This window comes from Mixia osmundae (genome assembly GCF_000708205.1).
Source record: "Mixia osmundae IAM 14324 unplaced genomic scaffold scaffold_2, whole genome shotgun sequence".
NCBI lineage: Eukaryota > Fungi > Basidiomycota > Mixiomycetes > Mixiales > Mixiaceae > Mixia > Mixia osmundae.
The window spans coordinates 873533-898589 of NW_014575562.1; the positions used below are offsets into that span (position 1 = coordinate 873533).

At 55.2% G+C, this 25057-nt stretch overlaps 12 protein-coding genes across 12 annotated transcripts; 6 read left to right on the plus strand and 6 right to left on the minus strand.

Moving 5' to 3' along the window:
* Window positions 1–95: 95 nt before the first annotated feature.
* Window positions 96–3514, minus strand: L969DRAFT_85346 (uncharacterized protein). The gene is made up of 3 exons (XM_014714653.1): window positions 3107–3514; window positions 960–3059; window positions 96–912 (listed from the first exon to the last, which is right to left on the minus strand). Exons 1-3 carry the CDS (start codon window positions 3243–3245, stop codon window positions 470–472), a joined length of 2682 nt encoding a protein of 893 aa, XP_014570139.1. The 5' UTR covers window positions 3246–3514; the 3' UTR covers window positions 96–469.
* Window positions 3515–3531: 17 nt separating this feature from the next.
* Window positions 3532–4776, plus strand: L969DRAFT_85347 (uncharacterized protein). Its single transcript, XM_014714654.1, has 3 exons — window positions 3532–4133; window positions 4183–4236; window positions 4286–4776. Exons 1-3 carry the CDS (start codon window positions 3674–3676, stop codon window positions 4612–4614), a joined length of 843 nt encoding a protein of 280 aa, XP_014570140.1. The 5' UTR covers window positions 3532–3673; the 3' UTR covers window positions 4615–4776.
* Window positions 4777–4789: 13 nt separating this feature from the next.
* Window positions 4790–5729, minus strand: L969DRAFT_98247 (uncharacterized protein; the record flags this gene model as incomplete). The annotated part of the gene is made up of 2 exons (XM_014714655.1): window positions 4790–5372; window positions 5521–5729. 2 exons carry the CDS (start codon window positions 5727–5729, stop codon window positions 4793–4795), a joined length of 789 nt encoding a protein of 262 aa, XP_014570141.1.
* A 122-nt stretch (window positions 5730–5851) lies between these two features.
* L969DRAFT_44522 (uncharacterized protein) lies at window positions 5852–7551 on the plus strand (the record flags this gene model as incomplete). The annotated part of the gene is made up of 2 exons (XM_014714656.1): window positions 5852–6404; window positions 6455–7551. The coding sequence occupies 2 exons, from the start codon at window positions 5852–5854 to the stop codon at window positions 7549–7551; spliced, it is 1650 nt and encodes a 549-aa protein (XP_014570142.1).
* A 26-nt stretch (window positions 7552–7577) lies between these two features.
* L969DRAFT_44943 (uncharacterized protein) lies at window positions 7578–9789 on the minus strand (the record flags this gene model as incomplete). The annotated part of the gene is made up of 8 exons (XM_014714657.1): window positions 7578–7931; window positions 7980–8157; window positions 8203–8351; window positions 8397–8765; window positions 8812–8928; window positions 8979–9359; window positions 9407–9471; window positions 9522–9789. 8 exons carry the CDS (start codon window positions 9787–9789, stop codon window positions 7578–7580), a joined length of 1881 nt encoding a protein of 626 aa, XP_014570143.1.
* A 118-nt stretch (window positions 9790–9907) lies between these two features.
* L969DRAFT_92781 (uncharacterized protein) lies at window positions 9908–10763 on the plus strand (the record flags this gene model as incomplete). The annotated part of the gene is made up of 4 exons (XM_014714658.1): window positions 9908–10082; window positions 10207–10349; window positions 10409–10552; window positions 10605–10763. 4 exons carry the CDS (start codon window positions 9908–9910, stop codon window positions 10761–10763), a joined length of 621 nt encoding a protein of 206 aa, XP_014570144.1.
* Window positions 10764–10997: 234 nt separating this feature from the next.
* L969DRAFT_92782 (uncharacterized protein) lies at window positions 10998–12107 on the plus strand (the record flags this gene model as incomplete). The annotated part of the gene is made up of 5 exons (XM_014714659.1): window positions 10998–11277; window positions 11326–11538; window positions 11587–11696; window positions 11746–11924; window positions 11975–12107. 5 exons carry the CDS (start codon window positions 10998–11000, stop codon window positions 12105–12107), a joined length of 915 nt encoding a protein of 304 aa, XP_014570145.1.
* Window positions 12108–12226: 119 nt separating this feature from the next.
* On the minus strand, window positions 12227–13074 carry L969DRAFT_81397 (uncharacterized protein; the record flags this gene model as incomplete). The annotated part of the gene is made up of 2 exons (XM_014714660.1): window positions 12227–12407; window positions 12467–13074. The coding sequence occupies 2 exons, from the start codon at window positions 13072–13074 to the stop codon at window positions 12227–12229; spliced, it is 789 nt and encodes a 262-aa protein (XP_014570146.1).
* A 234-nt stretch (window positions 13075–13308) lies between these two features.
* L969DRAFT_92784 (uncharacterized protein) lies at window positions 13309–16079 on the plus strand (the record flags this gene model as incomplete). Its single annotated transcript, XM_014714661.1, has 12 exons — window positions 13309–13528; window positions 13583–13655; window positions 13711–13779; window positions 13832–13922; window positions 13979–14079; window positions 14131–14262; window positions 14316–14434; window positions 14486–14905; window positions 14962–15020; window positions 15081–15213; window positions 15271–15698; window positions 15747–16079. 12 exons carry the CDS (start codon window positions 13309–13311, stop codon window positions 16077–16079), a joined length of 2178 nt encoding a protein of 725 aa, XP_014570147.1.
* A 144-nt stretch (window positions 16080–16223) lies between these two features.
* On the minus strand, window positions 16224–21710 carry L969DRAFT_81399 (uncharacterized protein; the record flags this gene model as incomplete). The annotated part of the gene is made up of 6 exons (XM_014714662.1): window positions 16224–16391; window positions 16446–17128; window positions 17176–18273; window positions 18321–18492; window positions 18540–21440; window positions 21498–21710. The coding sequence occupies 6 exons, from the start codon at window positions 21708–21710 to the stop codon at window positions 16224–16226; spliced, it is 5235 nt and encodes a 1744-aa protein (XP_014570148.1).
* A 113-nt stretch (window positions 21711–21823) lies between these two features.
* Window positions 21824–23590, plus strand: L969DRAFT_315445 (uncharacterized protein). The gene is made up of 4 exons (XM_014714663.1): window positions 21824–22558; window positions 22615–22706; window positions 22764–23103; window positions 23155–23590. Exons 1-4 carry the CDS (start codon window positions 22029–22031, stop codon window positions 23444–23446), a joined length of 1254 nt encoding a protein of 417 aa, XP_014570149.1. The 5' UTR covers window positions 21824–22028; the 3' UTR covers window positions 23447–23590.
* On the minus strand, window positions 23526–24957 carry L969DRAFT_15583 (uncharacterized protein; the record flags this gene model as incomplete). The annotated part of the gene is made up of 3 exons (XM_014714226.1): window positions 23526–23761; window positions 23809–24517; window positions 24568–24957. The coding sequence occupies 3 exons, from the start codon at window positions 24955–24957 to the stop codon at window positions 23526–23528; spliced, it is 1335 nt and encodes a 444-aa protein (XP_014569712.1).
* Window positions 24958–25057: the final 100 nt, after the last annotated feature.

Consider the following 25057-nt stretch of genomic DNA (forward strand, 5'->3'; position numbering starts at 1 on the left):
GAAGGCGGCCTGCCTCGCCTGGTTTTCAAGATTTTATCAACTTCGGCTCGAACCGCCGGGAAAATCAGTCTCACGACGCGCTTGGAGGCGCGAGGCCCAGTCGTGCTGTATGCTCATGCATTTATGCCACTCTCGCGCAATGTAGACATGCGATCAGCGGTCTTGAGGGTCACGATGTTATGGCAGCAGTACATATCATCTTTTGAGATAGTAAAGCTCTAGTAAAGGTCAGTGCAGCTGTTCAGCTCAACAACTATAAATGCTTTCTGCCCGTGCTATTGCTCTAGGCCCTCGCAGCATGCTGTATTCAGTTCCCTGACTTGAAATGTATCTTACTGCCCTTGTTTGCATTCCAGTCACCAGTATAAACCATGCTGGCCATGTGCAAGCCGCTTGATATCAACTGATCACCGACGCTTAGCAACCAACATTATCCGAGACGCACACAACATATTACACTAAGAGGTGATCATTTCGAAAAGTAGCCAAGCAAGCCCTTCCGCTGGGCAGTATGTCGACCGGGATGTCCGGGACCCAGTCTGTCTTGTTGCAGACGAGTCAAGCTTTCGAGCTTGTCGTGCACGAGCTCGAGCTTCTCTTTGCGATCCTGCAGATCAAGATGGCGCTTGATCGCAGGATTCTCGCGAGCAAATTGCAGAATATCGTTGCGATCCAGATCGTTGCCCAGCCGCGTGTCGATGTCACGCGGAAATTGATAGAAGAACTCTGCTAACAATTCGATGTTCACGAACTGAACGGCAGTGTACGCCAGCTTGTCGGACACGACGTTAAGGAATGCTTCTGGGCAAAAGGATTTCGCGTCTGGACCCGACTTGCACCGCGCCGATTTGAGCACATTAGCGCGTAGCTTGAGCATCTGCAATCTGTCGCTCAGGAATAGCGCCTCACGCGCTGCGTCGCAGAGTCAGTTCGCGCGGCACTTTTATGAATGGACATACCTTTCCCGACCAAGGCTGGATTGTAAACTTCTCGCGTGGGATCGCTGAGGTCCTCAGCACTGAGATCCTCGATCGAAGTCCCGTCGGCTGCCGCATTTCGAGCCGCTAAGCGACGGGCGGAACGCCTGCGCTCTCGGTCTTCCAGCATTCTGACGTATTCGACAGCGCCCTTGAGTCTTCTGCCGCCAACAGTATGCCTGATACCGTCCAGGAAGTTCTGGCACATCTCTTGCTCGCGTTCGACCAGCGCAAGAGATCGCTGGCGTCCTTCTTCCCACTCTTTCGATTCGACATCGACTTCATACTTGTATGGTTTCACGCAATTCTCCACTTGATCGGCAGTGAGCGTGTAACGATCTCGCAGAATGGCATCTGCAAAGCCGGCCACTCGCTCCGCTGCATCGGGATGATAGTTGAGCGGCTCCTCGGTCATCAGCAAGTTGATCCGCGACCGGATCGTATCGACAACCAGCTGTGTCGAAATGCGACCTACGCCAGACTTCGTCAAGCCAGAGGAGGCTGCCTCAAGCTTATACAGCCAATGCGGATCGAGGTCTTCCGGCTTGAGCTTGCGGTCGCCTGCCAGCTTCACAAGCTCCTGCGTCTTTGCATCGGACCAGTAGACTTGTGCGCACACTTCCATCACGCGATCATCCAGAGCCTGCTTGAGCATCTTGCGCACTTGCTGCTTGTCAAGACTCTTGGCAAGGTCGCCAATGCGCAGCTTGAGCTTGTCCATCACTTCTGCCACGTATGACTCCGCAGAGATGGAGCGGTCATTATATTGCACTTTAAATTGATAGCTAGCTTCTTCGAGCTCGACAGCGACCGCTTCGGCGATGCCGTGCAGAGAATTGCCCATAGATTCTTCGAGGACTTGCATCAGTCTCCGTCGCAGGTTATCTGTGCCAACCAGCATTCCTGGCTGACTGAAGTATTGTCGGTTCTGTCCAAAGAAGCTATCTTCTTGTCGGACGACAGTACCTGTGAGATCAACATCGGAGCGTCTGACGACCGAGCGACCTTCGCGTTGCTTTGCCGCTGCTTTGCAAACGACGCCGACATAGCCAAGCGCGAGCGGATACCGTTCGTTTGACAATACTTGCGAGCCGATCTCTGGTGCGACTAGATCCATCTTGGTGACGACGCCAATGGTGCGCATGCCCAATGGATCGACTCGACGACTAGCACGCAGGGCCGGACTGTTCGCCAAATCGACGTCCGCAGCACAGACTGCGAGAATGATGTTTGGCGCTCGAATGTATTTATCACAGAGCTTTGCAATCTTGTCCTTCAGTTCTTCAGGCTGATCAAGTGAGGCAATCTGAACATAGCCCGGCAGGTCGACCATGGTAAGATCAGGGAGACGTGGCCCGTAGATGCGCAACTCGATGGGCTTGTCGGAAACGGCTTCTGCTTCAGGCACGGACAGATTGGCATCTGTCAGGATCTGCTGGACATGGGCAAAGTCGGTGAGGTGACTGGTGCCCATGGCAGGGAACTCGGCATATGTGTCGGGCTGTGCGTTGTTAGCAGTCGCCGGTGTGTGGATGAGAGTGAGCTCGATCGGCCTGCGTGTGACCATGTTGTTACCCTTGGGCAGAAATTCGCGGCCAACGATCGCTTCGAGCACGGATGACTTGCCGCTGCTCTGGCTACCGATGACGACGATACTGGGCAGCTGCAGTGACTCTCCGTGATCTATGCTGAGCAATATGGTGCGGATCTCGATCAGCTTGCGGGTCAATAGCATGAGATCGGCTGAGCTGTCCGACGCGCTCTCGCTCGAATCGGCATCGAGAACGAGCGGCATTGTTGATGCAAGCCCGAGAGATACTCCTGCGAGCGTGGGACCGGAGAGCGGATCCTCTGGATCGCCATCGGGATCAGATGACGAGCCTTCCGAGCCATCACCTTCGCGCCACTTGCGGAAAGCCTCCGCTCGAGCGCTCGCAAAGCTATTGAGACCTTCGATGCCACCTTGTGCAAAAGATGTGAGGGATTCTTTGGCATCACTTGCTCTCAGGGCGACCTCCCCATACGCGTTGCTGGCCGCCTCTAGGGTATTGTTGTAGAGCTCACTGGTAGCAGTACGAAAGCCTATAAACGCGTCAGACTCATGAAATAGGGCTCTCCGGCCTGCTGACCTTCTATTTTGTAGTTTGCATACGCACCGACGCCCGCTGCACCGCCCACGGCCACGCTGGCTCTGACTCCCAGCTTGATGAACGCTTTAGGCACGGCAGAAAAAGAGGCATGACGGGCGCCGGTAGCCATGAGTGACATTGTGACCTGTCTGGGCAGATGTCGTGAGGGTGCTACGGAGGATGCGAGCAAGGTCGAGCGTGTCTGCAACCTGCTAGCGAGGTGATAATGATGTATCGGCGTTCTTTGGCTTGACGAGTCGAGCTGAGATATGATATGGCGTCTCGCGATGGCTGTACGCCGCGAGACTGACAGGAGCGAGCTCATCTCTGCGCTATCTTGTGCTGATCACGCTCTTAACGGACTGACATGCCGCAGAGCGAGCGGCCGATTCGATGACGCGGTGGTAGTCGCGCCAACTTCGACAACAAAACTTTGAGCGACGCCCAGCTTGTCCTCGACGGGTTCGCTGCTCGTCATGATCTAGCCGACTTGCCTCATCTCTCCTCGCATCGCTCAGAACTATCAACACTACGTCAGACTTGTCCTCACAGCGGTCGTCAGGCGTCATGTCGGCAGCAACACGCAAAGCAAAAGCGGGAGCCCAGGCCAAAGCGAAAGCCAAACTAAAAGCCCAACATTTAGAAGCACAGACAGCCGACGACAGCCCGGACGAGGAGCTCTTGTTCGGCGAATCAGAGCGAATCAACCTCCTCGGCGCGCTCGCGACGCTCGTTTTGCCCGACTTCAAGGATGCAGACCCGGACCGCCGAGTGCCGTTCATGTTCGACGCAGACGAGTTTGTTCGCTTCAAAGAGCGATATCACATCGACGACTTGCCTTGCTCTCACGTCAGAGCGCATTTCGATGCGCGTGTGGCCGTTTGCAGCAAGCTCTTGCTCTTCATCCACCTCGGCGTCATGCGACAGGCCGAGATCGAGTATCAGCATGATCGTGGTCATCGTGCGATATCCCTGCGAGACATTGCAAGTACGATCATCAGACAAGCAGGTTTGCTCGTCGAAGCGCGTCCGTCTCCTTTCGACAACCTGGGGGCTTGGCTGAAAACAGGAAGTAGGCATCACGCTATACGCCAACAAATACCAGGAGAGTCTGTACCAGCGTGAGCAAAGTCAGCATCATGTTCGTGGTGTCAAATTTCAGCTGACGGTCCGTCTCAGTCTTTATCGTCAGCTTGACTGTCGTAGTCTGCAAATGCTGCAATAGCGGACCAGCCATCCTGGGTGCAATGACCGTTCGAGCCTTTCGTGATGCTCAGATCGTCAAACGTGCGGACATCATTGCTCTCGGACAATCTGATTTGGCCATCAATACGTGCGGACCGGAGGAATTTGCCGTGGAACATTCGTTAGAGACGCATGGGAAGCAGCTCGTCGTGGCAATCATTGCCGAGGTGGAGGATCAGGCGGGCAGAGTGCCATTCTTGCGCACTCGGCGAATCTCGCGTCATCGTCATCCAGCTATGGCAAATGACGGGCTCAACGTATAATCAGCCAGGAGAGTCTCGACTGAACGGAAGTACGGATGTTGTCGTATGACAAGGCATAAATTTGGTCATCCTTTGGCTGCAGAAATAGCAACAACAACATTTCCGATGAGTCGCAGTCTGCGGCATTTTGGGGTCAGCGCTGATCCGGTGAGTGTTCGTGGGACCAACCCAAACGACTTCATCTTGGCTTCCTAGACTTGATCTCCTCTGTCGGCTCCGTCCAGTGCGCATCCAACAGGTCGAGAATAGCCTCGTGTATAGCCTGTTTGGCAGTGTTGTCCGAAATATCACTGAAAGCAGCCGAGATATTGGCAGCCATCATGGGATCGTTGTTGTCCATGGCGTCCAGCGCGGCCGGTGTCAGTGTAGCAGCTGTGACGACAGCATTGGCGATCATAGAGCGCAGGATGGGCTTGCTCGGATCGATCAAGCTTCGTATACAACGCGATTCGCGGTCATATGCTGTCTCGTTTGGTGCCGATGTGAGCTGTATCCGAGCAGCGATGAATGTCCCCGCTGATCTGATGGCGCGCATCTCCACATGGCGGATCGATATTGGCCGCACGGCCGTGTGCTCGAGTCGATTGAGCACGCCCGCACTGATGCTGCTAAGGAGCTCGTCTGACAGGGCTACTCGCGCATTGAAATGTACAGCCACACGTGACGAGGGTAAGCTGCTCAGCGGATATCTCTTTTCGAATCTCGGCTTAGGCGTGTGCGTCCATGAGGAAAGGAGCATAGCTCTTTGCGCCTGCAGTCTTGAGATCCGGTGAGACGAAACACAGGTATGATGCGCGAGCCAAGCTTGAATTTGCGACGAGCTGTGCGAAAGCTGCCGCAGCAGCTTCGAGCTGACTTAACTCGTTCCCTGTCGCTGTACTGAGCGGATATTGATCGCGCGCAGACCTGGGCTGAGCACACGAGGAGGGAGCATGAGGAGATTCTTTGGGTGGCTTCTGTGGTAGCTTCAAGGAAGGGTTACGGTCAAGCTTGTCCTCTTCTCGCTCTGCATGCGCACGAGGGGCCATGAGGCGAGCAAATCTGCCGGCAGCCGTACAGACGATGATCACGGCGAGGAAGACTGTGCCGATATCGTAGAACGACGACAAGGGCATCTGCCGAGCTGATGAAGTAAGGCTCGCCAAAGAGAGCACGGACACTTGGGGAGACTTTGCGCTTGCGGGAATTGGCTGCACGCGAGGCGCGACACTACCAGCGAGCTCGCCGCTTGGCCGGCATGCACAAGCGCTGGCTCTCCTACATCACACTCGCAGTAGCTCCTGTATGCTTGGCGAGCGTCAACAGCGAGCACTTCGCAGAGAGACTGGATCTCGCCTCGCTCCCCGACGGACGATTGTCTGCAGCGTTCACATTCCGCTTTCTCGGCCCTTTGAAGCATTTCCACAGGGGCAGAACTTCGCCCGATGGTCATACGAGACTGTACACATCCGAGCGTATCCCGCGTCAGCTCGCCAGCATCATTCGCGCCTTTGGTGTCCGCGAGCTTCATCTGTCACTCACAGCAGGCAGCTGGGATCAGTCAGCTTGGGGCTTGCCTCACTCGCCTCACGCATTTGAGGGCAGCAGACTCAGCCGATCGCCAATCGCTCATGCTAGTGCAAGCGGCGCCGAGCTTTGGGCATGGCTCGACAGCTCAGATGCGAATCAATGGACTGGCTTGACAAATTCGTTGGCTGGACTCTTCTGCGCCTCCTTGAACAGGCTAGACCTTACACGTACAACATCTCCCGTGCTTCAGTACGGTCGCGAGAGTTCTGACGCCGTCAGGAGTGAGCAGAGACACGCATCAAGGCGGGTTCGACTGATTCGCGCTTTGCAGACGCGACCTTATATCACGGCATGTTGCCACTCGAACATCCCTGCACAGAGAACCTGACACCGTTTATCTCGCTTCTGCCATGCAAGGCGCAAGCTGGTCTGGCGAGCTTGCTCAATCCCCATCGTCTTTTCGATGCCGACTATCAGAACCTTGCGATAGATATCTTGACGCATGCGGACGAGATCGAGATCGTCATGCAAGCCAAAAGTGTCCTCAACCCAATCAGACTAGATAGAGCCAAGGGCGGGCCTGGCAAGCGCGATTGGTCATTCGAGCACTGCCTCGAGCGGGAGCTCAAGCGATCTTGCCCCGCTGCTAGCGAGAGCTTCATCACGATTGTTCAGCCCACGTCGACGCATAGCCTGGTACCCGATGGCTTTGAGTTTGTCGCCGAAAAGCTGCTTTCGATGAGCGTTTCCAACGTTACATCACCGCTGGACGTCTCGATGCGCTGGCCTCAGGAGGGTCAGTTTGTACCCGAGCAGCAGTACGCCCCTGCGCCGATAACGGTCAAGCGCGTTCTGCTGGGAAAAGGGCAAGAGCGTGGACAGATAGGCGTAGACATCGCCAATCATCTGGAGCAACAGATAGACGTAGGCTACAATGAAGAGCTTCCTTGGTGGATGACAATCTACCTGCACACGCTCAAGATCGAGCAGCTTACGCTGGATCTCCAGTCGGTACAGCTACTGCCAGGACCAGCAAGTCACGCGCTGCGCTACGTGCCAGCAAATGTCCGAGGAAGACCTGCTCTAATTGAAGCCAAGTTGACGCTGCCTGCGCGATCGGTAGTGCGCGTGCTACTGAACTACGAGGCGGCCTATCTACGCTACACAGAGTATCCATCAGATGCACATCGTGGCTTCGATATACCTGCAGCAGCTGTGTTCCTGCCAGAGGGACCCATGACCGGCTCGCGACGAATCTACTCAAGTTCTGCGCTTTTGTCGATGCCGACGCCAGATTTCTCGATGCCCTACAATGTCATTATACTCACTTCGACCTGCATCGCACTTTTCTTTGGCTCGATATTCAATCTGATGACGAGAGAGCTCTTTGCGATACAGCGTGTGGGCATTAGCACAAAAGCAGAGTGATCACAACAACATCCTTCGTAGTTTCGTTAGCATTTCCTGACGATGCCTCGTCGCACCTCCTCGGCTCTGCAGAATTGGCTGGTCAGCTTCGACCAGTTCATATCGACCGGTACTCGCCTATACTCGAACATCAAGTGGGTGGCAGAATAGAGCGCGATGCACGCCAACGCAAGAAACTTGTAGCCTGCAAAGCGATTTAGCAACCTGGCTGAGGAGCACGTCGAGGACCTGCCTGAAAAGGTCCCGAATACCTGGCTGCCGAGGTATTTGATGCCGTCAACGCCGATCGCAAATCCGATGAGGTTAGCGGTCATCATCATGAGGATATTGGCTACGCCGCCGGCCGCTGCGACATGCCGATACCACCACTTACTTTCGTACTGCAGCTGTGTCAGCGATTCGATCCGCCGTTTTAGCGAGAGGCTTACTTTGCGCTCAGGCACGGCGCGTTTAGCGAGCACTTCTGGGAGAATGAAGAGAGCGACGACCCAGCCCCAAGTGAGAAGCTGAAGCGAGAGATCGTGCCACATTGCGACAAACGTAAAGACGAGCAAGGTTGCGGGTATCATGTTCTTATTGCCGCCGATGGGTATGTAGATGTATCTGCTCTCGTCTGGTCAGACGAACTGTGATGAAGTCATGGCTGCCCACCTGATGATCCAGAGATTGAAGCTTCGGTGCCAGCTGCGCCAGAAACCGAGTGTGGAGTAGTTGTTGGCCATGCATCTCACCATGTTCTCGGGCGGATCGATGCCGTCCGTCAGGGCCCATAGCCGGAAGAACCGCCAAGGCAGTAAAAGCTATACGAAGATGAGCTGAGGCGTCTGATAGGCTGGCATGCGCACCTTTAGCCAAACGATGATGAGGTTCCAGAAGCCAATCATGCTGACTTCGAATGGGGTATCGCCTGCCCATCCGCCTTCTTCCGACTTGATGGCGACGACATAGATGTTATGCAAGACCCATTCCATGGTGAGCAGGGACACGGCAAAGCGGACTGCGTATGATATGGTTTCCCTCCTTGGCAGCTTCGGTGGTAGCTTGAGCTGAGCCACAAAGTCGTTATACGTCATGATCGGTCCTGCGATGTACAGAGGCGGATAGAACGCATAGGCGAGATAATGATAAAAGTTGTACTCTGCCGGCGCATGCGATGTTGCAACGGAACTGATGCCTGATAGTTTGGCAGTGCCATTTGCAGCGCCAGTCTCGTCCTGCCTGACTGTCAGCGTGCAGATAGGTGAGTCGGTGTGAGCTCACTCGTCGATAGGCAGAGATGGCCCAGCGATAATCTAGCGAAAAGGAAACAAGTCTGAGCATAGTGATGTTATGGTGCAGCTGCCACCTCGGTACCAAGCCTCTCGCTACGTTGGAGTCCTGCAACGGGAGTCAGATCCGTTGCGGCAGCATAGAGCCTTCTTGCTTACCATCCAAGCGAGCGAGGTATGCAGAGACGCAAATTTGTAGCCCCCATACATGTCGTTGAGGAAGAGGGTACCGATATTGAAGCCCCAGACTGCAACGACGCCGAACTTGCTCTTTGCCGTTCGCGTGGCCACAAGGTAATTGGTGGTGACGAGGATGGCGAGAAAGAGGACAGAGAAGCCGTGAAAGAGCAGGAGAAAGGCTGCGGTGGCCGGTAGGAGAAAGGGCAGCCGATCTGGCGCGGAAAGGCGAGAAGCAGAGGAGCGCATTCTGGCGAGCTGTCTTCTTGCGAATAATCGGGATGCGACGCCCCATATGACAGCCAGCACGACCAGAGCCGCGAAAGAGTTGCGAAAAGTAGAGTACTGATGATCAGAATTGTCCTGGTCTGCGCATGAGCTTGGATGGCAAGATGTTCGCTGCGACTCACGACGCGTTCTGTCATCCAGCCTGGCGAAAGCCGCCCAGCATACTTTGCATAATTCGGATGCTCCGCTGCATGCGACATCAGAACAGATGATGCAGATCGTGGACCCCGTGCTCACGCCGGCTGAGACGCATGGCGACTCGCGTCATTTGTAAGACGGCAGCAGTGACGATGACGCTGTAGAGTATATACTCAGGCGTTCGCCATCGTGGCCGTGTTCGCCTCAGCGAATCCGAACTGATGACTGTATCCTTGAGCTGTATCGGCACCTTGCCCCTTCGCGTTGCATCAGGCGTGGTGAGCTGGCGCAAAGGCAGACCGTTGGCTTCATCTGCCAACAAGGTTGCGTTGTTGCGCTTTGTCGAAGGAGGGACAGTGACCGTCATGCTCGCGATACCATTGGCAAACAAGCTCTTCGACTTGAGCTTGTTGGCATCTTGGGCTGCTGTCTGTGAGCTGGGTAGCCGTGGCAGAGAGCTGAGCTGAGGCGTTGGCATCGTGAGGATGAAGGGCGGCGGCGCGCCTGCCAAGACGCCCTGCGCTAGCCTGGGCGATGCACTGCTAGCTCTCGGCAGCTCTCCTGACGAGTCGATCACTCGTGGGGATCTTGGCGGCGGCTCAAGGGACATTGACGATGTTCGCGCTTGGGAAGCGCAAGGCAAGCGCGCCGGCTTGGACGGTCCGGACGTCCGGCGGACGTGTCTTCGCGCTCGAAAAGTTTGACAGGAGCCCAGAAAAAGAGTGACCGAGGACGAGGAAGCCTTCGAGCTCAGACGGGGAGAGCAGTGATCACAACGTGTGAGCTCATCAAGCAGACGACGCTTCGGCAAGACGCGCTAGCTTCACGAGTCGAGTCAGGCAAGCAGAGATGACGGCAGTCAACCCAAAGGCGTTTCCTCTGGCGGACGCAGCTCTGACGAACCAGATCCTTGACCTGGTCCAGCAGGTCTGTCTCCAGCCGATGAGATCATCAATGAAAGATGCTGACGAATAGCTTAATAACAGGCATCGCACTACAAGCAGCTCAAGAAGGGCGCCAACGAAGCCACAAAGACGCTCAACAGAGGCATCTGCGAGTTCTGCGTCATGACGGCCGACACTGAGCCCATCGAGATTCTCCTCCACCTGCCGCTTCTCTGCGAGGACAAGGTACGCCTGGAGTTGTCTCTGCACGGTTTGGCATGCTGACAAAGAGACACAGAACGTCCCGTACGTGTTCGTGCCGAGCAAGACGGCACTCGGTCGCGCTTGCGGTGTCTCGCGACCTGTCATCGCCTGCTCGGTCACGACATCCGAAGCCAGAGAGTTGGTGTCTCAGATCCAGTCGGTCAAGGAGAAGATCGAAAGACTGCTCGTCTGAGTAGCGTACAATGTTGTCATACTGTCTGCCTCTCGATGGGATGATACCATGACTCCCTGCTCCTGCTCTCGTCCGTCTCATGAGCTGTCGACTGAGCAAACTCTGATCGACCTTGCGTCTCCTGCTTTCCATTGACTCGCACGCCTTGTGGTGTCCGCGAGCCCATCCACAGCACTTTGAGCACTTGACCATGTCTGTCGCGTCGAAAACCTTGCCATCACCTCGTCGTCGAAAATGGACAGCATCAACGCAGCTGCTGACCGGTCGGCTGCAGCTGCTGAGCTCGGCAATGCTCGAGCGGACCACAAGCATGCAGACACTAGCGAGCGACCGACTTCACGTCAGCCACGCAAGGCCAGCAAGCAGATTGACGGCACAACGGCTGCCCCGAGTGGCTCTGCAGCTCTCGAGAATTTGACGGCAGAGGATGCCATGCGGATCGTCTTGCCCGCTCGTATGACACAGTTTGAGCCCTTTGGCAAAGCCCGCAATGGCAGCCCTATACCAGATCCAGGTCAGCCTGAGTTTGGCTGCAGCAGGCATGAGCTCACTGGCAAGTCAGACGGACTCGGATGGCCAGGGAAGGGCACGCTCGAGCGGCTACATGATTCAAAGCAAGAGGCGGGGGAGAGGCAGACGAGGCTAGCGGGCGCAATAAGGACGGTACTAGAATGTATCGGTGAAGATCCAGACCGGGAGGGATTGCTCAAGACGCCGGAACGGTACGCCAAGGCGCTACTGTGGCTCACGAGAGGCTACGAAGAACGCTTGTCCGGTCAGTCGCTCCTTCGAGACAGCGCAGGACTAGCTCATGGAGGTGCAGATGTCATCGGAGGCGCCATATTCGCAGAGGATCACGACGAGATGGTCATCGTGCGCGACATTGACATCTTCAGCTTGTGCGAGCATCATATGGTCCCCTTTGTCGGCAAAGTGACACCGTTGGTACCTCAGCGTTTGATACAGGCTGAGCATATCGCAGGTCTCGATTGGATATATACCCTCACGCGGCGGTCACGTTCTGGGGATCTCGAAGCTGGCCAGGATAGCAGAGACGTTCTCCCGGCGTCTGCAAGTCCAGGAACGTCTGACGAAGCAAATCGCAATGGCGATAGACGAAGCCATCAAGCCGCGCGGCGTCGCAGTTGTCATGGAAGCTACGTCAGTTTACCACAATAAACCTGCGAGGGCTAGCTGATTGAAGAGTGCAGCCACATGTGTATGACAATGAGAGGCGTGCAGAAGCCAGGAGCAACAACGGTGACATCTGCCATGCTGGGCGCATTCAGAGACAAGGACAAGACGCGATCAGAATTCCTGACACTCATTCGATCTCCTCGGTGATGGGGTGTAATCATGCTTGCATAGACTGTACCACGATGCGCAACTTGTATGACCTTGTACGGATACAATTGCAGCTTGCAACAACACCGACTTGCGCTTCGTGTACTTCGTGATGCCGATCAGCGGAATTGCATCTTTGATGGATTCAGGCCAAGCAAGACGCCTACGCCTAAGAGCGCAAGACCGCCAAACATGACGTTCCGTTGCAGACTGGATGAGTTCTGCAGGACCCAGTCTGCGCTCGTGACGGCTGTCATAGGTGTCAATATGAGCAAGATGAAGAGCGTATAGCCCAATGCCCTGCCATCAAATTTGATCAGCGCTGTTCAGACTGGCGAGCCGAGCGCGCGTCGTCTCACCTGTGATATTTCCAAGTCGCTTTGGCTTTGGCTTCACCTCCCAAGAGCTTCTGGCCGGCAGGATACGCCTGCAGAAGACCGACGATAGCTTGGAAGACGAGCAGGCTGACCGTCGTGATGCCCAGAATACCGTGCCAGGTTGCAAAGTGTGCAGCTTCGTGTAGTTTCTTATTGAAGATGATGATGGCCACGCCGCCGAGTATGGACACCAGCGCGAGACCTTGGAAGATCTGATGTACGTTCTGACCTTTCCTCTTGGCCTGTGGAGACTTTGTGGGCTGGAGCACGAGGATACCGTAGCCGAAGAAGACGATGGCAAGGGACTGGAGTGCCGGGTGATAACTGAACAGGCCGGCAGGATGCTCGATCAGCATGACCCAAGTCGTGATGGCGAACAGGATAACGCCAACTTGCGCAGCCAGCGCCATTGTCCGATTGGCCAGATTGTTGAGCAGACTGGCATAGGATGCTTGTGCTTTTGCCATACTTTCCTCGAGATCGGGGTTGTCTGCCGTCGTGCTATTACCTAAGAGCGGCCGGTCTTCGCCGTTGTCACTCTGTGCGCTCGACGGCGATCGAACAGATGCGTCGGGGGCACCGCTGCTCATGCCTGATCAGTGCACTGAGCGAAAGACGGCGACCGAGAGCTGCGTCAGCAACGAGGTTGCTACGTAATCAACTTCTCAGTCAAGTTTTCATCACCTAGTCACCGTCGCCGGCGTCGGCGGCCAGTCGGAGGTGCAGGCAGATCTGTACCGTCTGTGACAGGTCAGCGAAGACGATAGGCGATGAAGAGGCAGTCGGTGCAGTCGCGATAGCAACAGGGTCAAGCTCGACGGGAAATGACCGCCATCAACGGTCACGGCGAGCCTCCGCGGCATGAGAAGCAGAGCGGCCAGCCCACCTACCCACGCCTGATGATCAACGGCGATGAGCCACATCAGTCTGCCATCCAATCGCCCGTTCAGCATCATGGCAATACGACGGGCAAAGAGAGACAAGTGATCGGCGACTATGAGGTCCTCAAGACCCTTGGCACGGGCTCCTTCGGCAAAGTCAAGCGTGCGTCTGGTCCATCATGAGCAGCAGAACAGCTTGAAACTCGAGGATGTGCAGTGGCCCGCCATGTTGCGCTGGGCAGCCAGGTCGCGCTCAAGTTTCTCTCGAAGCGAAAGATATCGGCGGGACAGCAAGTCGAAGCCAGCTGATGAGCTCCACAAGCTGACCACTCACTGCTATCGTAGGATGTCTGACCGGGTGCAACGTGAGATTCAGTACCTCTCCTTGCTGCAACATCCGCACATCATCAAGCTGTTCGTCTCTCAGTCGCAAAGAGCCATTCGGCTCGCTGACACGCTCGAGCAGATACGACGTGATTCAGACGACCGAGTCTATCGTCATGGTCATCGAACGCGCAAAGTGCGAGCTCTTCGATTATATCATCAAGACCGGACGAGTGCGCTTGAGTCACTGTCCGGCTATCTGCGCTCACCGATGGTCGATATTGCGCAGATGGCAGAAGGACCTGCACGGAGATTCTTCCAACAGATCATCGCCGCTGTAGAGTACTGTCACAGCCATAACGTAGTACATCGCGATCTCAAGCCAGAGAAGTCAGCCAGGATCGTTTCTTGATCAAATAGGCCTAGCTGATGCGCCAATAGCCTGCTCCTGGACGATGAGCTCAACGTCAAAATAGCGGATTTTGGCCTGTCAAACGTCATGCGCGATGGCGATTTTCTCAAGACCAGCTGCGGAAGCCCGAATTATGCTGCGCCAGAGGTCATCAGTGGCAAGTAAGGTGTCCCATCCTCTGATACTCGGCACTGGTTGATGAGCGATTGCGCAGGCTTTATGCTGGGCCGGAGATCGATATCTGGTCTTGTGGCGTCATCCTCTATGTCATGCTTTGCGGCAGGCTGCCGTTCGACGACGACCATATCCCCCTCCTGTTCAAGAAGATTAATGGTGAGCGCACTCCGACTTCTAGTCGCAACGCGAGATCTCATGACTTTTTAGGGGGTGTCTTCACCTTGCCGCCGTATCTGACGCCTGGCGCAAGACACTTGCTCTCTCGCATGCTGCTTGTCGACTCGACTAAGCGTATAACATTGGCAGAGATAAGGCAGCTCGCTTGGTTCCAGGAAGATCTGCCAGCGTATCTCGAAAAGCCGAGAACGATCTCCGAGAACGACCGGAGCAGGAAGCCGGATGAGAGCGAGATTGCGCAAGATGACGATGCCTCACCAGGCGAAGAGCGCGAATGGGTCGAGAACCTCGGCTGGCTCGAGGCTTCTGTCCTCAAATCGCTCTGTCAGGCGATACCGAGCTTGACGTTGACGTACGATCAAGCCTGGAATGCCCTGTTACATGGTCGCGATGAAAAGCTCAGGATTGCGTACGAGCTCTGTCGCGATAACAAGAAACTCAATGCACATGGTGCGCTTCGTCTATCTTCTGCTCTCCTGCTCTGCTGACCGCCGACGATTACGCAGCTCGTTCAAGAGGGAGAGGGCACGTCCACTCAACCTCGAGCCTTGAGCGCAGTAAGACGGTCAGACTGGATATCATATTCTCTGCCCGCTCGATCTGACGCATTTATTCGTGCTCATAGACTTCGCCCCATGCGGCTGCTAACAGCGATACGACTGTCAAAAACGACACTATCTCACCAAATTTCGAATCACAGCCAGTGAGCAAGTCAGAGATTCGCATCCTCCAGACAAGCCTGCCCCAGGCATACGATGGCAGGTGGTATGGCTTTTTAATAATGATGGTTTGCTGATAGGGTTAACGCTTGCTAGGCTCCGTTGCTGTCGACGGCAGAGCGCTCAGCGCGAGACTTTCGCCGCTGAAAGCAGCCAGTCGCTCCGGGTTGCTGTCGTCAGGCGCGCCGACAAGTCTCACGCCAGCTCGTACAGCCGGCACTGCTTCGTCAGCTTCCTCGCTCGTAGCGTCCAAGCGGCATCGTGTCAAGTGGCACTTTGGTATCCGCTCTCGATCGGGGCCGATGGAGGTCATGCTCGAAATCTACAGAACGCTCAAAGTCCTGGGCTTCGAATGGAAGCGGAAAGACGTTTCTCAAGATCAGTCGGGCGGAGAGACTGGCTCCGATCAACGAGAAGTCGTGCATGAAGATTCAAAGTCGCGCAGACGCAAAGAAGAGGAGCGCGTCAAGAAAGCTCAAGCACTTTATTTTGTCGAGACACGATGTCGTATGGACGATATGATGGTCAGCATCCGTTGCCTACGCTGGAGCCGAGCTGATGCTTTGCCACAGGTCTTCATGTCAATTCAGCTATATCAGACCGACAGTGACAACTACCTAGTCGATTTCCGCAATCTGGGCAGCAAGCCCATCAGGAAAGAGTTCGTAGATATGGCGTCCTCCGAACAACCATCTACGCCGCCAGCAGTCGATCTTATCAAGGAGTCTCCGAGCGCCTCGCCTGTCAAGACATTGCAGGTTAACACGGCAGACGAGATCCGCTCGAGGAAGCCAGAACAGTCCGCGAGCTTTACGCGATCCAGTGGCGTTTCTAGTCCGTTCCTATTCCTCGAATGCGCCTGCTCTCTCATTGTCGAACTCGCTTGCGGCGCGGCAGCAGCGTAATGCTCCTACTTTGATCACATAGACTGTGTTGCCTGTCTCCTTTTGTCCGATGAGTATATGTTGTAAGTCTAGATAGCCCTGCGTGCATAGAGGAATCAACAACAAGATGCACGGTACATAAATGTCATGCGACGCGAATGAAAGCTATTGGGCCGATGACGGTCGTTTGTACTTGTCTTTAGCCAGCTCTGCTGACGCTGGTGCGAGCGAATTGCGTGCCCCAAGCATCAATTTGCCAGCCCCTTCGGTCAAGCCGATCATAGGCTTGAGTACTGCGACAGGTACGGCTCTGACGATGGAGTGAGGACGCCCCTGTTCAAGCAGCGGCATCAGCGCTACGTGCGTGATACAAACGAAGTCGCGTACCTCTGCAGAGCCATCGTAATACTCCATCGGTACTGCTAGTATGGTCTGTGCGCCAGATCTGATGCCGGTGCGCAAGCTCTGGTAAGCTTCTGAAATGCCTTGTCTGACGTCAAGCGGCTGCTGTGCATGTTTGCTGAAAGCCTCCGTCTCCTTCGAATGGCCATCGTCGAGCACAAAGGATGATGACATGTCTGGCAAGACTGCCTCATTGTACTTTGCACCGATGGCGTGCTCTGCCTTCTCAAGAATGACCTGCGTGCCTGTAGCGAGCCGGGCGCCCACGCGCAGTGCCTCTAGACCCGACGTTTGGGCGAAAGAGGTCGTGCCTCGCAAGAGGCCGCGCATGAGCCTGCCGTCACGCTTATACTGCTCGATCGGAAGCAGTATGAGATCTGCCACGCCTGACCCGACATTGACGAGCGAGCGAACGGGCGCGATGCCTGAGAGGAAGTCGGACAGCTGATTGGCTTTGACATCTGGGCTCCAGATTTCTTGCAGTAGGTCCGATAGCCTGGAAAAGCCATGCACGTCTGAAAGGACAATGCGTCGAAGGACCATCTCCGAAGCGTCGAAGTGGAAGAGATTCATCAATTCGCCAAAGCGACCACCTCGGAGTGCATTGTAGTCGACTCGTTTCGGCTTGTAGTCCAGTTTGATCACCACTGGCATAATCTCGAGCGAGCCTGCTTCGGATTCAGACTCAGCGAGCTAAATAGTCTGGGGAGCTCACGTATGTAGGCCTGCTCCGATAGCTGGGATGATGCCGCTGCTACAGGCTCGGGCCTGAAGCTTCCAAAGTGCTTGAGGAAGTCTAAGGCATCTTGATCGATATGCAATCGCAATGGCGTGATTTGACCTTTGATAACCAGCTCGTCCGTGGCTTGTCCAGGCGAGTGAAGTGCGGCGACTTCCAACCTGAGCATCGGCTGCGTACTCGTTCGCATGCTACCGCCTTCGGACACTTTCATTTCCGCCAAAAATTTGCGCCAAGTCGATGTTTTAATGTTGTCAATGATGTCGAAGCTGTCGAGTAACAGAGAATGCGATGCCGAGACTTTCACTGCTGCGCCCAGCTGATTCTGGCTCGTGAAATTGCTGCTGTTAGCTTTACTAATCCTTAATCTGACCTCGATAGCAGCTTGTCTGGATCTGTTTAGCTTGCCTTGTCGACTCCGTGGCTGATTCGAGGATGTTCGCGAAGTCGGGCGACGTGGCACGTCCAGCAGACTATCGCGCATACTCGCGGTATCATCATCGGCCATCGCGTCGAGTTCGCTGTCAATAGCAAGCATGAGCTGAGCGTCGTCCAGAAGCATCTGCGACTCCGCAAGGCCTAAGGGGATTGTGTTGTAGAGCAGCATCGACACTGGCTCTTCCATCTTATGCCCCTCCGCCAGCAGTTGGCGGATCTTCTGCAGCCTCTTGCGCATTGCCTTGGATTCTCGCTGAATAGTGTCGCGAGTGGCTTGCCAATCGTAGCCTTCGTGCAGCCCGATGACGAGCTGGCAGTCCTTCAGCACCACGCGACGGTCTGGGATGCTTCTCGAGCTAGGAACTTCGACCACCTTTGCCGAAACAAAGTGGGTTTCGTCCAACACGACTGGCCCGTCGTGCAGGAGACGGATCGTCTCCCCGTCGATATCTGAGATGATCGCCTCATTATTCGCATACGCCTCGAGCGCCTCAAAATCCTCGTCGTTTGACGTTGCATGCGTGGCATGATCGTCTAGAGAGAGGAAATGATCGTTGGAAGGGAAATCGTCGTCGACGAGGTCCAAGTCGACGTCTTCGACCACTCTTTCTCCGATATTAGAGATGATGACGCTACCTGTGTGCGGTTTGAGTGACAGTATATCCGGAGAATTTTGCACATACTGAGAAGACTTTGCAATTCTCCCTCAGACAAAGCTGGCCTGGGCCCAAGCGATGCTGCTTTGGGTGCGACCGGTGTGCCTTCACCTGAATCAAAATGGCCAGGAAAAGCCATCAAGGTCGCGAGAGAGTCCGGACAGACATTGAGCTCTATCTTGGTGTGCTTGACCATGATCTAAGCGTTGTGTGAGCACCGCATGGGCAGGATGTCTCCGAGCTTACATCATCGGAGGGTTCGATGTGGTCTTCGCTTTTGCGCCATATTGCTTGCAATGAGCTCACAGTCAAGATTTGCGTGTGTTTGGCGGAATCTTGTAAGGCGATCAAGGAAATTTGCTCGCTTGCATTTGCAAGTTTGATGCGAATCCTGTCAGCAGACAGCTTGACCATTGAAGCGGTCTGGTCTTGCACAAGGCTTGTAGAGAATTTTAGATTGTCGACATGTGTCAGCAGATCAGGCTTGCCAAATTCTGGCAAGATCTGAAGAGTGCTCTCGCGTATGACTAGTCTGATGCGTGTCGACTCGTAAGGTACTTCGGCCTGCTGAATACCCTCTGGCGGCTTCAAGAAATCGGCAAGCGAGCCATGCCAATTGGCATCTGCTGAATAGGACACGATCAGGCCATCGACAGCAGTCGTTACCCTCGAGTCTTTCGCGCCACTGAATTCGTCAAGAATAGTCGTAAAATGGACCTGTAGGCAATTGCCATCGACATGCGCCTTCGTTGCAATGATGCCGATCGTCTGCTGCTGCTCCAAATACTCATCAAGAGCCACATGTCGGATCTTCAAGGCAAGTTGTAAGCTCTTATGACCGGCATTTTGTGAGCTGAGCTTTAGCTGGACGTCACGAGCGCTTGCGTGCAGCCCGTTCTCCTTGCGCAGATCGAGGCGAGCCTCAGCATTGGCGATGCGAAGACTGAAGCGAAAAGAAGGTTCATGGATACTGCTGCCCGAAGCAGCTGAGGAAGCGGAGCTCTCCTCGCGGTTCCGACGCGGAGGGAAGAAAAAGCGGCTGCCTATCAAACGATCATCTGCGCTTTGCAGACTGGCCAAGTAGCGTGTAAGATCGTCAGCAAACAGCTGAGCACCGTCGACGACAGCTTTGTTGAGGCTGAAGCTACAAGTCTCTACGTCAAAGCGCAGCGTAGCAGGCAGTGAAGTGTAAGTGAGGACACTGGCTTGCTTCGACACGTCTTGAGCTGCCTCAGCGCCGAAGCTCGCGAGACAGCACGCATCAGGCTCCTTGGCGTTGTTGTCGGCTGGCACTAGAAAGATGAGCGTCCGCGACACTGAAGATGTCACTTCGGGCTTTGATGATTGAAGCCGGCCATTGTGCAAGTCTAAGATGAATGTGCCGCCTCTGCTGACGGCAGTCGGACCGGGGCAGCTAAGCTCGCAGCGGATGAACATAAGTCTGAGTGACAATCGCTTTCCGTTCGGCTGAGGGGTCTCGCTGCTGTAGGTGGTCACTCGCGCAACTGCCGGACTGCTGGGCCGCGAAGCCGGTGCGAATGCCTGTCCGATCGCCAGCACCGATGCGAGGCGCTCAAGGATGGAGACGTCGATTGTGACTTTGACTGGATGCATCACAATGTGCGCACACGGGTCTGCTTCTCGCGTGTCAAAGGTGCATATGAGCATTGATTTATCCTCGCTATGCTTCTGCCGAATGCGCTTGCTTTGCAGGCGTACGGTGCCCTGATAGCGCCTTAAAGACGGTACACTGCTTGTGCGGGCATCATAGCCTATGTCGGACAACTCGACAGGCGATAAGATGCTCACGGAATGCGAAATGAGATGCTCTGTCAACTGAATGGCGCTGACGGTGAGGTTTGCGAGTGCATCTTGTAACTCAATGTGCAGAGTGGCGAGTGACAGATATAGATGCGCGTCTTTGTTTGCCTCGCAGTGATACAAGGTAGCCTCGACACCGATCGACTTGAAGTTAAAATTGGTCCTCTTCGGAGTCCCGTCGTTGTCAACGGGTATACCTCGGGCGCTCGGTGAGGAGGCGCGTAGTACGTCCGCAAAGTCTGCCAGTCGTCGCAGCTGCGCGAGGGTGATTTCTATAGTAGTCAAGCCCGATTCGGCCTGTATTGAGAGCATTCGCCGTTGCGGTGAAGTGATCGTGATCCGAATTGGCGCATCAGAGAGGGACAGTACTCGGTCGCGCGACGGATGCGCCAGAGGCGTAGCAGTCTTTGATTCATCTCCGGATGATTCCGCATCGAGATAGACGCTTGTACCGCTCGCAAAAGTAGCTGTAGTTGTCTTCAAGTCAAAAGTTGCGCGAGACATGGCCATCAGATCATCAGATTCGACACTCGTAGAAGAGTCGGTATCGCTTGCACTGTCCGCTCGCCGGCGACTGCGGGGACGCTGGCCGCGGATTCCCGAAACATCTTGGCCAGCAAGCAATACCTCGACACCCTCAATTTCCAGCCTGCGCGCCGTGACTTGGCTCTGCTCGCCATCTGTACGCTGCGAGAGGTCTGACTGGAATGCAAAACGTGCAAGCCTGAGCTCGATCGCCGCCTTTTCGCTTGCTTGGGGTCTTGCATCGTCACAGACAGACATGAGCACGGTGACCTGACTGAGGGTGACTTCCAGTCGACTGAGCAGCCGTTCGACGAGACCAGCAAGATAGGTCACTTGCTCAGGCGGCGGCTCATCACTGCTGAGCACGGTCGCCTGACCGCCAAATGCGCCAGGTAGGCTATGTCTAGACTCGCTAGGCGCGCCGGAGCCATCCGAGCCAGATCGTCGATGTCCCCGTATGGACGAGTCCAGCTGCTCGGCTTCGAGCGACATTGGATCAAGCTCTTCGCGTAGGAATGTGTCTGCCACTGTTGCTGCGACGCTGATCATGGAAGTGTCCATGTGTGCAGGCATGTCTGCAGACTGTGACATGTGCGAAGATGATCGGGCTGGAGATGATGCGGTCATGCCGTCTGGTCTGACAACGAGATGCAGAGTCAGGCCGGACAGCTCGAGCGAAAGGCGTGATGACCACGACAGCGGTTGGCTGAGCGACAGGCATAGTCTACCCAATTGGCCAGATTGACAGGTCAGTTCGAGACCCTGGGAAGCGAGTGCATCTACGATGCGTGCGGTGATGCCCTGTCGGGTGTGTAGAGCGTCAGTCTTGTGAGTGGTAGGCACGATAAGTAGCCGCACCTTGCCATCAAGCTGTACATCACTCAGTACGAGCTTGCCTTTGCCAATGTCGGCCTCGATGCGTTCGAGATCAAGCTGACCATCTTGTACGAAGGTGCCGATGGATTTGCGCAGTACAAAGGCCAGCAAATGCTTCTGGATGCTTTGGGGCAGCGCAAACGTCGGCAGGCTCGGTAGGGCGGGTAAGCGCACGAAACTGAACCAGTCGACCATGCTGGCTACCTAGAAGCTCACGCTATGTCGAGAAGGTAGCCGCAGGATCATCAAGGCCGCAGTGAGTGAGGACAGGGCGCTCAAATCGGTGACGTCGCCCTCTCGTCGTTGACATCGGCGTCACGCGTCACGGCCACGGCCACGGCTCGCCAGCGACGTCGCCCGACATCGACATGATAGGAGGAATAGACCTCATAGGACTGTGATCTTCACCGTTCCGGACCGACAAGCGGCTCGCTGGCTTGCGAAGACACGCTCGATCAAGCCTCAGGCAGCCTTGACAGCCGAGAACGTGTTGGCACCGTCGCGACAACAAGGATGCCGTCCTTTCCGAGCGGAGTGACGCTGAATGACAGCGTGAAAAAGCATCTCCTTTACGCTGTGTCTCGCCTGGACCTCAATCTGTCGCCCTCACTCACAATTCAGCGAGCGAAAGCGCATAGGTGGACATGGCAGCAAGAGGGCCATTACGCTCTCTTGCTCCTGCTGGCCATCATCAATCTGAGCTATGCAGAGAGTCCGACACTTCTTTTCAAGATCCTCATGGTCGCTGCCTACGTCACAGCCGCTCTCGTGCCCTTGACGAGCCAATTCGTCCTGCCTGCCTCGATCATCTTTTCTTGGCTGCTGCTCTTTTGGTCGTCAAAGTACATCCCAGTGCGAGTCAGACCGCACATCTGGGTCACTCTCCTGCCGACGCTAGAGAGCGTCCTCTACGGCGCCAACATCTCTGATATTCTTACGCGAACGATGAATCCGTTTCTGGATGTGCTCGCCTGGGTACCCTATGGCATCATTCACTTTGCTGCGCCCTTTGTCGTCGCCGCCACACTCTTTGTCTTCGGCCCGTAAGCCTTTCTCGAAACGCGACTCGGCTCCTGCTGATTAGACTCCCGCAACGTAGTCCAGGAGCGATCAATTTCTTCGGCAAAGCGTTCGGCTATCTCAACCTGGTCGGGGTGATGATCCAGGTTGCAGTGCCCTGCACGCCTCCCTGTACGTACAGCTTTCGTTGACTTAGGCACACAAGGCTAAAGGCTCCATCGACAACAGGGTATGAGCTACAGTATGGCCTGACGCCAGCCCACTATGGCATGCCAGGCTCGCCCGGCGGTCTCGCGCGAATCGATGCCATCTTCCATTCGCATGGCTACACCAATACCTTCACCACAGCGCCCATACCATTCGGCGCTTTTCCCTCGCTTCATGCAGGCTGCGGAACCATGGAAGCGCTCTTCATGAGCCATTTCTTTCCGGCGGGGAGGGTGGCCTATTGGTCTTATGTCCTCTGGCTGTACTGGACGACGATGTACCTGACTCATCACTATCTCATCGATCTTGTCGCTGGTGCAGCGCTCGCTGTCGGCTGCTTTTACCTCCTCATGTCGGAAGAGTGCGTCTCCTCTTCACCTTTTCAGGACGACACGCTCATCAGATCATACAGGATGAGGCACGCACCTGCACTCGCCGCCGACAAAACAAGCTATATACCCCATAGCAGCAGCACTAGTAGCGGAGATGCGTATCAGCTGACGGCGCTCGATGAGCACGAGCTAGACGATGAGGAATTGGACCATGCTCAGTTCGGTCCGGTAGACAAGAGCGCGATAGTCCAAAGCAAGGCTACGCGTAGTCTCAGTCCGCCCTCTAACGGTGCTCGAGTGGCGAGTCCGAGGCCAGCGACAAAGGACATAGAAGCGGGTGATATAGGACGAGCGAGGTCGCCGCGACCATAACTGTATTGCAAGCCTAGTGTCATCAAATGAGTAATGAGCGAGCAACATGTGCATCTCTGTACACTATGCATGTTTATCTTCAGAATGTAGCAGGCTGGAACAAGCCGTCTGTCCGGCATAGGCATCGTCCTCCTCGCATGACGCAGGGCGTCCTCCGATGCGCCAGATTGGTCAGATAGGCCTGCGGAGATGCTTTTCTCTTCGATCTCAGAGATGCTGCAGTAGCAATGATCGCTAGATCTGCTGCAGGATCTCCATTGGAGGGACCGAGAGGGCCTCGGACTCTTGCTACCGAGCCGGCGTATTCGACATTGCCTGAAGATGTCGCATCCAGCTGAGCGCAAGGAAGCCAACGCGCTCACGATGAGGTAAAGCCACTTGATGCGCAGCAACGTCAGCAGTCGACAAGGGGCTGATGGACAAAATGCCGCCGGGCGCATCGTATGACAAGGCGTAAACGGGCCATAGCGTCGCTAGAGAGATTGGCTCGGCTGATCGCATCAACTGATCGCTCTTTTGCTGCTCTGGCAGGGCCAAAATGTTCTTCCGGGCGAAAGTCAAGATGTCAGATGCAGCATTGAGGCCATGAGCTGGGTTCCAGGTCCGTCGGGCGACTTCTGGCAATTCGAGCGTACTTAATCGAGTAGTCTCAAGCAGCGTCCCCGCACGATTTCTGAAACCGACCAAGATGGTAGGTACGCCGAGCAAGAAAGACTGAAAGAAGAACTTCAGCAGTTTGAAGCGTTCGAAATTGGTCTGGCTTCGTTGGTCGATGGGCTTGACGCTTGTCTTGAGCTCGATGAAATCTGAGCAGTGCGGCGTGTAGTTCGCTTTTTCTGTTTCGGTCTGGACACAGTCTACTTCCCCACCAATGAGTATGCGATGATCGTCCAGGCTTGTCTTTGTGATGCTACACCATTGCACATTGGTGTTGACAGAGGGTGTGTCGTTTGATGGCTCGGACGCGTCAAGGTCGGCCGTACAGTGGTGCTCAAAGGCGTATCCATAGTAGCTCATTAGGTCATCCTGAGCGTCCAGAGCGGTGTCTCCGTCTTGAATGTACAGGCAGTCCTGATTGCGATAGATAAGCAGGCTTTGTCCAAATGGACAGCGATACTCACGTTGACCTGCATGACGAGTAGGCGCCAGCTCTGCTTTCGATCATAGGGGGAGAGGCAAAGCTTTGTCATCATGCCACGCCATGTGATGACGCTGGCTCGTTCGATACAGTGCGCGATATCTCTGTTGCTGGCCTGGTCAAGCAAGCTATCCGTCAGATTGTCCAAACCCTCGGCCACTCTCGTGCGCCAGACGGCATCTCGGTAGCCTGCATTGAGATCAGCAGGTACAGTAGGCTCTCGATATCGCTGAAGTGATTGATTTGCGAGAGGGCTGCTCGGTGGGATGAGCTCGTGCTTTGCGCCGAGGGAGAACGATGCGAGATGAACGGGTTGGGCTAGAACACTTCTGCTCTGACGACGGCGTGATCCGTCAATCTGCAGCATGCCCATCTATACATCGAGTACCACAACGAGACACGCTACGCCCAAAGGCACGACGCGGTGTAATGGTTCTGCAGGTGGCGTTGCCATACCAATATAACTTCATTCG

What these genes read in the sequence shown, in the direction of transcription:
- L969DRAFT_85346 (XM_014714653.1), bottom strand. Translation starts at nt 3,245, where the DNA reads ATGTCACTCATGGCTACCGGCGCCCGTCATGCCTCTTTTTCTGCCGTG. An exon ending in TGCAAACTACAAAATAGAAG is followed by an intron (nt 3,060 to 3,106) that starts GTCAGCAGGCCG and finishes ACGCGTTTATAG; the next exon opens with GCTTTCGTACTGCTACCAGT. An exon ending in TCCAGCCTTGGTCGGGAAAG is followed by an intron (nt 913 to 959) that starts GTATGTCCATTC and finishes TCTGCGACGCAG; the next exon opens with CGCGTGAGGCGCTATTCCTG.
- L969DRAFT_85347 (XM_014714654.1), top strand. Translation starts at nt 3,674, where the DNA reads ATGTCGGCAGCAACACGCAAAGCAAAAGCGGGAGCCCAGGCCAAAGCG. An exon ending in AGGTTTGCTCGTCGAAGCGC is followed by an intron (nt 4,134 to 4,182) that starts GTCCGTCTCCTT and finishes AACAGGAAGTAG; the next exon opens with GCATCACGCTATACGCCAAC. An exon ending in TCTGTACCAGCGTGAGCAAA is followed by an intron (nt 4,237 to 4,285) that starts GTCAGCATCATG and finishes GGTCCGTCTCAG; the next exon opens with TCTTTATCGTCAGCTTGACT.
- L969DRAFT_315445 (XM_014714663.1), top strand. Translation starts at nt 22,029, where the DNA reads ATGCCGTCCTTTCCGAGCGGAGTGACGCTGAATGACAGCGTGAAAAAG. An exon ending in ACACTCTTTGTCTTCGGCCC is followed by an intron (nt 22,559 to 22,614) that starts GTAAGCCTTTCT and finishes CCCGCAACGTAG; the next exon opens with TCCAGGAGCGATCAATTTCT. An exon ending in TACCTCCTCATGTCGGAAGA is followed by an intron (nt 23,104 to 23,154) that starts GTGCGTCTCCTC and finishes CAGATCATACAG; the next exon opens with GATGAGGCACGCACCTGCAC.